At 40.5% G+C, this 12,897-nt stretch overlaps 1 protein-coding gene across 1 annotated transcript in view; it reads right to left on the reverse strand.

The window, feature by feature from the left end:
- The window catches only part of FLT1 (fms related receptor tyrosine kinase 1), a 103,544-nt gene that overhangs the window by 32,058 nt on the left and 58,589 nt on the right, over positions 1 to 12,897 (reverse strand). Inside the window, exons 12-14 of the mRNA XM_042868604.1 lie at positions 11,583 to 11,691; positions 5,946 to 6,233; positions 931 to 1,077 (exon numbers count right to left, since the gene is read on the reverse strand). Coding sequence (XP_042724538.1) covers positions 931 to 1,077; positions 5,946 to 6,233; positions 11,583 to 11,691 — 544 coding nt within the window. The remainder of the gene's footprint in view (positions 1 to 930; positions 1,078 to 5,945; positions 6,234 to 11,582; positions 11,692 to 12,897) is intronic.

Raw genomic sequence — 12,897 nt, forward strand, 5'->3', positions numbered from 1 at the left:
ATAATGTGAAAAATTCACATTACAACCATGTGGTCACTAATTTTAGTGACTATGTTGGAAGTCTGCAAATACTCAGAGTTCTTCCCACTGCCTTTGCTCATGACACAGTAATTTCCAGTAGTGTAGGCCAGAACCTCAAACACAAGCTTTGTAAAAAGTTATTTAGGACTCCACAGGTTTCGAGTTTCCACAAACCAAATCTCCTTGAACATTTTTTGCTAAGCCTGTAACATGATGTCACTCTGTGATCCTGACTTGAATATGGATGGATTCCCATGAGAAAGGTTTTGTCTTTTCACTCGTTTTTATCTGAAACTTCCAAGGAACACTTCTACAGCTGAGGTGCCATTATGTAGCATGAAATGATGTTTGAAGCTGCATTTGGACACAGCAGTAAACATCTCCCAAAGCTTTCCTGCAGTAGCAGAATGCCAAGAGGAAGCTCCTCTTTTCTGCTGCATGAAACTTGGATTCCCCTGGCTGAGGCAGACACATTCCATTTTTGGGAACCCATTAGATGGGATTAGTCTGATGGTAGGGCTGTGAATCAAGAACAGACTTTGCATTCCTGACAATACTCCCGCTGGTACTTGCACAGACATCACTTCAGCTTAGTGTTCTCCCATCTAGCTGTACTCTGACACCTGACACAGCCAAGACACCTGATCCTTAGGCTCCCTCTATAGTAAGTGGAGGGAAGTAGAATTCTCTGGAGATGACTCTTAAAAGATGCTGAGATATCTACATCTGTATTTTTCCCACTGACACCATAGGGACCTTCTCAGTGGTTGACTTTTTGGAGTGAGAAGGTAGAACCTAACAGACTTGTAATGCTCAGGCAATGCTGCTTATGTCCGGGTACCAATGACAGGGAATCTGCACACGGTTACAGGACACAATAAAAAGGCTGTACAAGGTCAGAGCTCTCACCTGATTCTTGCTGTATTTCCTCGTGGTTTTTAAACCAGGTTATCTGGGGCTCGGGGATGCCATGAACCTGGCACTCCAGCATGGCAGAGTTACTGGTGTTTACCGTCTGATCCACAAGCTGCTGCAGCAGAGCTGGTGCCTCTTGCGCTACGAGACAAAACAACACTTCTGTTTTACATTCCTGTAACTGTGGGGCTTTATTATCCTCCCTACTAGCACTTGAGTGATGTAGGACCTCTATGACAATTGTACCACGTTAACTGTCCACAGATTTTATTTACCATCCTGGTTCATTTAAGAGCACCTGGTCTGGTCCCATTACTCACTGGGAGTAGGCTGTCGTGACCGATGGACACCCAATGACATTGTTTAACAGATTTCCCCAGTTCCATTGTCAACCACACTGGTTTATCAAAACCAATACGTTTGTATGAAAGCTCATAATTTTGCAGACAGGAGAAACAAACCATGAGACCAGGACTGTCAACTATTAGCAGGACACCCTTGTGCCAGAGCATCACAGATGGCACTAAGCAGTACACCGCGATACCCATAAATACAACTTGTATATTTTACTTACTTTAAAGAATACAGTTATGAATCATATTCAGTAAACCTGCACAGTTTAAAACCAGAAACGATGAGAACAGAAACATTGTGTCATGCATCCCAACATCTTCACAGACTTTTCCACTTTTGTTTTTCGGCTGAGTGCTGCACAGATCAATACGCCCATGTCCTCTGGGAGCCCACAGATGCTGGAAATGCAGATCCCAGGAGCCAAAGCGAAGCACCAGTGTACCATGCAGCATAGCAATGCTGCTCTTTTTTTCACTTTCTGCCAAAATCTACCAAAATCCAGGTGAACGCAATGGAATAAAACACATCCGTGACATTTAGTGACAATGTATATGTGAAGTGCAGCTCCTGCTGGATTGTCTCCCAAGTGAATGGAAGGGCATCTCCAAACACTTCATAGACGTCACAATGAAGTCATCTCCAGGAGAAGCAAAACGACAAATCCTTCCCGTCCTCATTTCAGCATTTTAGCACTCCTTCCCCTGTTTCATACAGAGCTGGAGGGCGTTCTGACAAAGGCATCTACAGCATTTATACGCTTTACAGAGGAACAGTTTTCTGTGACATTGACAACTCCCACATGATTCCTTCTGATATTTGAGTTCCTGAAAAGCAGTGATGGAGAATAAAGGGAGATCCCAAGCAATCTCTTGATGCAGAGGCACAGCAGATTCCCTTGAATTTCCCCAGACTTGCAAGAACTGAATTAGAGTCTTTCCTTTCGAGGACGCTGCCTGGATTAGTAGTTACTGACATGGTAAAATGTTGTAAAATATGAAATAGATCAAAATAGAATAAAAAAGCACTCTGCTGATATTTTCATTTGAACTGCAGTAGATATCAATACACCAAGTATAATTCTGTCTAAACTTCTGTCATTCTGTGTTTGGAAGATTGTATTTTGTACTTTATGAAAAACTGACTGTCTACCAGATGATTTCATCTTCACAGTCGCTCTGTTACCAGATGTGAATAAAAGCTCTCCAGAAAAGTAAAGCACCTACATACCACCAGCTTATACAGCGTGGCTTACACAGCACAAGCCCTGTGGCACTAAAAGCTTTTTCATGCTTTTATTGTAGGCTACCTTTGCTATGCTTTTATCTCTTGAAATTAATCCAAGCATAGTGAACCTGCAATGGCCAGTTTCTGGCTTCTCTGAGCTGCAAGTCTGTAATTTCCAAGGTTAATGCTATTATTTGTTGACAGCATAGCAGACGATCTTCTCACTTCACAATCAGCAATGCCTATGAGAGCATCTGTTCAGCACATTCTTCACTGAACACCTACATAAACGATAAGGTCAACAATATTTGCCTTATAGCCAAGAGGGCAGTCCTCTTTTCATTGTCACCCTCTGTGATTTTTGCACATTTCTCATTGTTTCACAACAATCTGTCTATGAAAAGGCATCTTTTGACACGCATCCACATCCACAAACTGAGAAGATCTCCACATTTTGCATTCATCAATGATAAATGATGGACACCCCAGCCCAGACATCCGAAGTGAAGGCAGATAAGATGACACAACAAAGGCAAATCACACATTCTATGAGTTATTTGTGATTATTTTAATTTTTTTATAGCCATACACTAAGGTTGGGTTTCCATATCAAGAAAAACTGTCTTGCTTAAAACTTAGTTCCAGTCACCATTCACATATTTGCAGTAACTTCTCTTCTGCAATCAGCTGATATTTCAAGGATGCGGTCAACCTGAGGATTAGGTTTGCCAACCACCTGCTTCCTCCTGCTCGTTTTTGCAGCACAGACAAGCAGAGAGAGTTCCAAATGGGAGCTGTGCTGCCCTGCTCCGCTCGCCCCGAAGCCGAGGGCCAGACTCTGCTCTCAGTTGCCCCAAGGAACTTCATTGTAGGCAGAGTTTGGTCCAGGGAGGTGACAGGAGGTCACAGAGGGGAGAAGGGGACACTGGTGTCACAGTACACGGCAGACCCGGAGCAGAACGGAGGAATACATTACGATTTGTTCATTTGGGGATATATTTTCCATTCTGTACATCTTTGCCCTTTGTTATAGTTACGTTGTTTGTCCACTTCTTTTTATTAACCAGTACAAAAATATAAATACAAGTTTTAATTTTAACACTTCAAAAAAAAAAAAAAAAAAAAAAAGAAATATAATTCACACCTTTCTCCCTAACTAATATATTACACAACAAAAGACAGAGAAACTCCCCAAACCTCTGAGGTTCTCCCATCATCTGAGGACATCAAGAGCAACAGTAGTTTATGTCTGGCCACCAAGAACTGCTTTCCAATGAGGTTTCCCTGTGCCTCCCAGCATGGGCAGGTCCACAGGGACCTCCCAACACCCTCACACAGTGGGGCTGTCTGAGGCTGGCAGGACATTCACTCGGCAGTGAATTGCAGTGCATCATTGCAGCTCACAGCCATTTCACAGAGGAATAGACTAAGGGGCATGTCTTTTTTTGACCTACACTCATATTGTCTGGCAACTGGCTGCTACAAAGCATCACACTCTGGCTCCCAAGGCCATGGAAAATTCAGAATGTCCTGTCATCACCGCCCACCTTGCCATCAAATGTCTTCCCACAAAACAGCCTCTTAAGAAAGGGAATTTGGTATTGTAATTCTTCTGAAGACTTGCAAATGCTCCAGAGTGCATTTGCTCATTTTTTAAGCCATCACCAACAATTTCACTTGCTTTTTGGGCATATTTAAGGGGAAAAAAAAAAGAGACCCAGGTCCCTTTGCAAGAAGGTATTGTTTCTGGTAGCCATCACATAATAATGAACAAAAGAGCTACTGTATACAAGCAGGCTATAGGTGACATTTCAAGATAGAAATGATTATTCTTTTCTTCACTCTGACAACTTCCAGGTTATCAATTGTTTTCTAAGCATTTTAGGCTCCATGAAACTGGCATTACGGGGAAATGCTATTGTTTACCCTTTCACACTTGACAAAAGCAATTCCCACGTGAAAGACAAGTTTAGCCGTGGGACACAGTCTTGATACCTAAAGGAGGAAATTGTCTGGTGAGTTCCCAAGCACAAGAAACTGTCGTGTTGTCAACCTCTATTTTAGAAGCACAACCACTTTGTTCCTTTGCTGTAGCTATTTTGGTCTCTATGGTCTGTTTTGTTACGGCTTATGTAAATGCTATATAAATGATCAATCATAAATGCAACCAAAAATAATAAAAGCTATGTATTGTAAAAAAATAAAGTTATCAGATCTATTAAAAATAGTAACTTCTTCCTCATACAGAATTTATAATACACAGAAACATCTCATAGCAAAATCATGAATAAGGAAAAAAAAAAAAAAAAGGAAAATGCTCACAAGAAAGTTTAAGGTTGCCTTTAATTCTCCTTCAGCAGTTTGTCTGTCTGATTCTTAATCCCCATAATAAATCCAATTGACATCTGATACCAAAAGCAATGAATATTTTTAATGGCTTCAGCTTGGGACCTGTATTTTTAAAAATGTATTAAATCTCTTACTGTGCTGGCTGTAACACTGTGGGATATTTCTTTTAATAAAATAATTACAACATTACAAATTCCTGTATCTTCAGGCCAGAAATAACACTCACACTTTTATCGATAGCTGTTTACATTGTTGAAGAACTGACTTTAAAAATTGACCAACACAGCAACTGGAAATCTACCTGAATTTATTTGGAGAAACACAGTTCATGTCTGTCAGTTTTTAAATCGTCATTATTATAAATGATATGATAGAGCTGTGCATTATATCGACACTTTTATTTCTTCCCTGCATACTTCCTTTAGAAGATACTTTTTAAGATTAATGTACTTTAGTGTAGAAAATAATTTCAAATAAATAAGCATTAGAACTTGCTCAGCAGGTAATATTTATAAGTCCATCAAGATCAGATTAAAATAAAAAATATATAGTCCAGTCAATCGCAAACTGAGTTGTGCTCATTCTGCGCATTAATGTTAACTTATTTAACGTCCGTGGTTGACTGAAAACAGCAGTTTTTAAAGTTAATCAGTTTATTCAGCTTTGACTTTTGACGAGGCCGATACCAAAGTGGAAGAAAAGACTGATCCAAAGTTTTCCTGATCACTCAGCAGGAGACAGCAAGAGAAAAAAGAACAATATGCAAAATGTAGCGCAGGGGATCTTCCAAACCCCAGCTTCCACGTGCTTTGTCAAAGCAGAAAATACCCGTCTGAACTCAACTGGAAGCTCACGCAAAGATTTTGTCTGCTATTCCTCCTACGTCCAACCCATGGGGGAATGTGCACCACCTCAGGGCCTGAAGGGTGGCAACAGCAATAAGAAATCAAGATGATATGAGACACCTGATACTGTTTAATGAGTCCTTTAATGTTTTACATTGCTTTGTGTTGTACAATCATTCCTTGTGCTCTTATATTTGAGGATCCGAGAGTAAACAGCCTTTTTGTTGCAGTGCTCACCTCTGATTGAAACGTCTTTCTTTTGAAGCACTTCTTTCCCCGTGAATATGTTCCTTGCTCGGCAGGTATAGGTGCCCGAGTGTGCCAGGGAAACATTCTTGATGGTCAGAGTGAGGGTGATGGAGTATTCCTTGAGGGCCTTTCTTGCTTTCGTTTGATTAGTGACTGTCCTCGGTAAAATCCAAGAAATGTCTTTGTACATGAATTTGTTGGCTGAACAGGACAATACCAGATTCTCTCCTTCAATGGGAACTTTTTCCAAACTTATGTGGAATCCACTTGGTACATCTGTCAAAAATCAAGAACACTTTTTAGATTATGTTAAGTGAATGAGCCAAAATTAACATGGCGTATATCACCCCCTTTATCAGAAAGTCTTTGAACTAATGAATGTCGTTGTCTTCCTGCTGAAGTCTCTCAGCTTTCCTTTCTCATGCTAGGCTCCAGCTTTTTGACAATTTGTCTTAGAGCTACAAGACACATGGGTTGGACATCATCTGGTGTAAACTGAAGCCGTTCTTGGAAGTACTGAGTTTGTATAAATGTTATGATAAGGCAAGACAGACTGGGGCAAGGTACCAAAAGGAGAATTATTTAAAGACAGCATGCTGGGACTATGAAAAAAGGGAGAAATCCCGGTCTCAGCTGCAGCTTGTGAACTGTGTAAGAGAAGATGAATCTCTAGATGGTGAGAGAAAAATACTGCGGCTACCGTACTTATATATGTTGTTCTCTCATTATTCACGAGTAGTAAGATAATTTATGTCAATTTCTTAAATATGCTTAAAATCTGGAGAAATCATGGAATATGTGGTTATATGCCTGAATTTCCCCCAAAATAGAGATATTTTCTTCCGTGTACATAAAACACTTTGGCCACATGGCAGAAAAGCAGAGTCATTGCGCTCTGGCCTGACGGCCAGCTGGGTGTAGGCAGTATCAAGGCAAAGATCACTGTATTCAGACTTCTTGGCATTAAATGTAGGTGAATAATAGCTCTACCTGAGGGAAACCAAGAATCACTGCACCTACCATTTCCCAAGTGTGAGTATAACTTAAAATTAAGCACAGTTCATAGCAGACAGTTCAATTCATCCTACAGCTGAAAGAAACATCTTTGGTGAAGTCATGTGGGCAACTGCTTGTAAGATTTACATCACTTGGAGAAAGGTGCAGACCCATGGGCATGTTGACCACCTCCAGCATCTCTCTACTGAGCTTCACCCTTTGAGCAAGGCAGAGACATGCTGCAGGCGTAAGTGAAAGTAGAGGCAGGTTCCTGAGAGAAAACATTTCCAAGTTTTTCTCCTAGAATGCAACCTCTCCTGGTTTATTTGTAGCCAATATGCTGATAAAGTCATTTCCTTCTCCTTTCAGTGAAATCGGCTTTGGCCATTTTCAATTGTTCTCTCACTGCTAATTGCTACAGCACTTGGCTGTGAAATCGCCTTGAAATTGTAAGAACGGTTTCGTCTTTCGTAAGGGAGAATTATGCCTTCTTTTCTTGTCTCTTAGAGCATGAACAGCTCAACACAAGCTTTGATTCAGCTCCATGCATGCAAGTGTCACTTCAGGCCTAATGTCACAGCAGCAGAGTGAAGACTAGGTCTCCAGTGAAGAACATCTCACACACTCTTTCAGCAACTTCTTTCACTGATTGACCAATCCACCAGAAAGCTTCTCCTGACTCTCTAAATCCCCTTATTGCAAATCGAGCTACCTTGTGTCCCCCAGGATCAACAGACATGATCTGCTCACCATTGCCATTCATAGAGGCCTGGCATCACTAGCTCCCTTGATTACCTTTGTATCTCTTTTCTGTACTAAGTACTGAGTATTAAAAATAGGAAAAATGAACTCCTGTGAATCAGGTACTGAAGATCCCTCTAGATGTCTTCCAGGGAGGTATGCATGTATGCAATCCAAGGACTATTCCAATGCAAGCAGAAATACAAAAACATCATACTGGAGTTTAAATCCTATGTGCTGAATTGTTCCTTTCATATTTCATTGGGTTCCCCTTTTTACCACTCCCCATCAAACAAAACAACACAAATCTTTAAATTTAATGAACTTATAAATAAGTGATTATCATCAGCATCCTCTTTGTTACGGAAGAGCATGTGGAGCAAGATTCTAGTCCCAGTTGAGTATATGTTGACTGAAAGTAGTAAGATAAACCTATTGCTGTAGAATAAAAAACATATTTAATATAAAGCATTAAAATGTAACATCCGCTTGAATACAGCTCTTTTGTGTATGGGCAAAGGCTTACAGCCCATGGAGTGATGCAGGCACCTCCATAGGGCTATGCAACCCACCATCTTTGGAAGAGTCAAATTCCAGAGATTCTGCTCTATCATGGGACCTTAATACTTCAGTTAGATGAAATGAATTCTCTGCTTGATTGAACCATCGAGTTCAGAAGCACTTAAATTCAATCAAGGTGCAAAATTTTGGTTGTGCATAAGTGTTCTGATCTATAAAATTGCTGTATCTTAATCACATAATATCTGAAATTGTTTTGATATGTATTGGGAAAAGCAGGTTACTGGTTTGGAATGCTGCTGATTTTGGGCTTTTGCAGATGCCAGTGCTCAGAAAAGAGCTAAGAAGTGTCAAGCGAAACTCTAAAGATGAAATTAAAGATCCCCTGGGTCTGAGGCAAATGAACTACTTTCAACATAAAAGGATAGTATGCCAGCATAACAATATAGTTGCAACTACTTCCACGTTGTCAGGTCTGGAACATTTCCTAGATGTGTATTCTGTGAAGAAAGACTATTTTCTGAATAAATCTAAGAACAAAGGCGAATGCACAGGATTCCAAGAGAATAATTTGTTTAAAGGCTACGAGCACCTTAATATATGACACCTCTCACCAATTGTTACAGACTCAGGCTAGCTAAATAACGTGGCAGGGAATAATGTAAAACGGTTTTATTTACTTTAGTGATTTGAAGCTTCCTGTGGAAATAGCTCCCAGGTTTCCTGATGGAAGATTTTGTTTATCTTTGCCAAGCACCATCAGGAATCTCAAAATAAAATGCGCTTAGTGACATTGGGAAACCAGGGAGATAAGGCTGAGCTGTTCCTGTTTTACCCTGTATAACTGCAAACACACCCATGAGCCTGCTGCGTGCCAGCAAAACAGCCCAAAATGTAGGGAAAGGGGCAGGCTGGAGGGAAGGGGGCTACCACAGCTGAATTTGGTATAAAGGTGTTGTTGCAGAGATTGTTTCAGCATCAACAAGCAGGAGAGCTCAGAAATCATCTTTCGGTATCACCTGCATGTAAGACTCACAGCTGCTTCTGTACACCAAACACAGGTTTAGGATTAGAATCAGGTTAGTGTGCCAGCACCCCAAAAATGCCCTTCATCTGATAAAAGCCAAAGGAAAGGAAAGCTACCAAGAGCCCTGGACTTCATGCCCTGTACCCTCAGGCACAGAGTGGAAAAATACCACCCTCACATCTTCTGGAAAGACACATGCAAGCCCAGAAATAATGAGAAATGTACATTAATTTTAAAATAAGGGCTTGTTTTTTACTTGGTCCCTTTTGCTACACTTTCTTGCACTGAACTCCTCACATTTGTCTTCCCACAAAGGGGCTGACAGTGCAGAACTAGGCCTGCTGGGATGGTCTCTGTCTTCCCACTGCCTTCCCAGCAGTCTTGACCTGTTGGGAAGAGATCCCTCACGACCCCACAGCTGCTCCACTGGAGCTTTTCCTGTTCCTTAAGACAAAGCCTGAGCGTGATTGCCTCCAAGAAATGGGATTCTTCCTGTCTCTCTCTACTCTCTGGGATCCTTTCTGGCTTGTCCCTCAGCAGCTCCTCCTCCTATAAGGGATTGTCTTTTCTGTTTAGACACTTTCTCCACTTGCACTCAGTTTTGTGTGGCTCAGGCTGGCTTCATATGGCGCCAGCAGTCCCAACAGCATGAGATAAACTAACCCCAGGCTGTCACCCAAGACCCAAAATATTGGTTTTGAACTCATCAGAAGTAAATACTCTGTGGTGTCTTCCCATTTCTTTCACACCCAGCACTATTTGGGCTCATGATTAGAATTCCCTCGCTATGTATTTCAGTGAATTTTGGAGAAATTACTCATTTGTTTCCTTGAAGTGAAACACAAGCAGTCTGGTTTCAGCCTGACAGAGGAGAATTATGATTATACCACACAATCAACTGATGCACTATGTGCACAGAAGAATGAGTCTAACTTCATTCTTGTAAGAACAACACAGCAGCATTGTTTAAATAAGCTGCCTTCAATCAGAACAACTGAGCATCAGCAGATGAGCAGGACTTTCCATGTCTCACAGCTTATGTTGCTTAGCTCCAAGAACTCAAAGGAAAAATGCTTTTCAGCATCACCATCCTATATAAGAAGATTGCCACCAGTCAAGCTGTTAAGAGTTTCCAAGCCGAGAAACCACTTCTCTTCATGCCAGCCAATGCCAGAGCCTTCAAAGGGAAGTCTTAATATTCTGCATGTTCTCATGCAAGCTCTGGTATCAAAGAGAAAGATTTCCTTCAGTCCCTGGTCAAGATCTGAAAATGTGAGATCTAGGAAGGGAAACTAACCCATGTAACTCATGCCACAACACTAAAATGTCTCAAACAGTCATCATAACTTTGAAAGGGAGATCTGCATATTGCAAATCAAAATTCAGCTTTATTTGGTTCCAGGGTCTTCCATGTGACATTTTGAAGACTGATAATTAAGAGCTAGAGAAGTTCATATTCATTATCTTGCACATTCAATGCGCAACAACCTCAGTGAGTGACTCTCAGCCACTGCTCAAAGTTATGTGCAAAGTCCTCACTTGAAGCTGAAAATACAGCTCAAACAGCACGTTAATTTAGGAACAATTATGTGTCAATATGTACTATTACAGCCAAAACACTTCAGAAACAAAGTTTTTGGTTCACAAAATGAGTGTGAGGATGTTGCCATATTTCTGAATGGATTACATTACTTTAATGACCTATCTTGGGAACTGTCATTAGATGAAGTGCTCTATGAACTACTACTGTTTTGTAATAAAATATTACATAAATAAAATATTTCATTAGAAAACAAATCCTTCTTGATGGCATCTGCAAAAATCATGGTGCTAAATCATGCAGTAGTTACTCTCTTAAAATCACAAGGTTTTTTTTTTCCAGTAATTCCTGATGTCAAATAATTTCAGTTTGTTTCCAAACCTGCAAATTGTTATATAGTGATAGGTCAAAAAAAAGGAACCATGCTAACATGATGAGTCTTAGTATCATGACCAAGACTACTTCCAAGACTGTGTCTCAGAAGAAGGCCTACTAGGTGAAAATGCGCTGGCATTACATGTTTGGAGTGACTGCAGAGACTAGGTGATTTAAAAGGAGGAATTACAGGTTGCTATATTTGGGAGCAATTCGTGTCATGCAAGGATACTTGTTGAAGGCATGAGTCATTTACCAAATTTGGTGCCTTTCTTACAAATTCAAACCAGCTGCTGTCACAAACCCTTCCCAGGGACACCAATAAGCATGCGATAAATTTACAAATGCACATATTGCAACAATACTCAAACTTAGGCATTTGAAAAATCCATCACAAATATAACCATAGGACCAGAGTAGATCATACCTGTTACAAGAAAGCTGACATTTCTTTCGGCTTTTCCTACTTTGTTGGATGCCACGCAGCTGTAGATTCCAGAAGATTTGGCTTCAGCTACAACAAGAGTGCTAGCAGTCTGCAAAAAAATAGAAGATATTCAGCTTTCATTGGATCAGGAGCTTGGTTAAAGCTTCCCCTCTCATTTTCCTAAGGTGACAGTCCTATTTCAGTCTTTCCATTCATTATGTGACAGATGCCACTGAAGATATTTAACAAAGAATAAAGTTTAGAAAGAATAATAGGAAACTCTCCTTGAGAGGCAATTATATTATCAGAGCTGTCATAGCCAAAAATCTTTGAATTTCTTACAGGTTGATTTATCTCTTGCTGCTAATGTGATGATAAGCCTCAAAAGATGAAGAGTGACACAGATGGGTTGCCCAAGGAGATGACCACCCTGTAGGCCAGCCAGACTGCAAAGGGAATGGATGGGGAGTGCTTCAGGCAGTTCAATAATGCTGGAAAAAAAGTTTAGCACTCCATGTATTTCATTTCTCTTTCGTTTTCTCTTGTAAGTGTTAGATGAGAAATGACATGGGAAGAGAGAAGTTTACTCATTCTCTTTTGGACTTTCTCCTATTCTTGGACTTAGTGTTTCTAATACTGAGTAGTAATACATTGCATCCTTTACATTATGTTTTAGCACCATCTTAAGAGCTTGGCATACTACATATTTTCATGAAGTGATACATATATCACTTACAAGACGAGACCTTGGGAGGCCAGGGGATGATAACTGATGTGCCTTTAGAAAAAAAACATTGTAACAATAAGAGTTATACCTTCAGGATGATGGAAAGCCACGGTCTAATGTCTTGGGCACTGAGTGAGAGAAGAAAGTTATGCACAGACAACTGAGTGTCAGCCTGATATAGAGCTGAGACAGGGGGCATGCACTGGTGGGTCAGCAGTAGAACATGCTCTCAGATACAATAGCAGCTTAAGTTTCTGTCTACTTCCACTTCAGTTCTTCCATAAAACATAGTTTGACTGGAGTAATGAGAAAAACTGGGATTGAGACAAAAAGAATTTGTGTGGCAGTGGAATCCTGTTGTCTGGAATTATTTATCTTTTCTAAAAGTATTCAAAGTAATTTTTGTGCAATTAATACATTCTTTCAAGATTGTCTGATTGGGGGGTTCAGAGGCAAGCACAAGACGATGAGTCAGTGCTAAACAAGGAGTTATCTTTGTTTTTACATAAGCTCTGGCTGAGCATTTGCCTGCTTCCTTGTCTCTTACTCTGAGACTTCATGGCAATCCCCAAAGTCCTTACTGTATCC

This window comes from Lagopus leucura, unplaced genomic scaffold (genome assembly GCF_019238085.1).
Source record: "Lagopus leucura isolate 7727_CA_CO unplaced genomic scaffold, USGS_WTPT01 Super-Scaffold_100001, whole genome shotgun sequence".
Classification (NCBI taxonomy): Eukaryota; Metazoa; Chordata; class Aves; order Galliformes; family Phasianidae; genus Lagopus; species Lagopus leucura.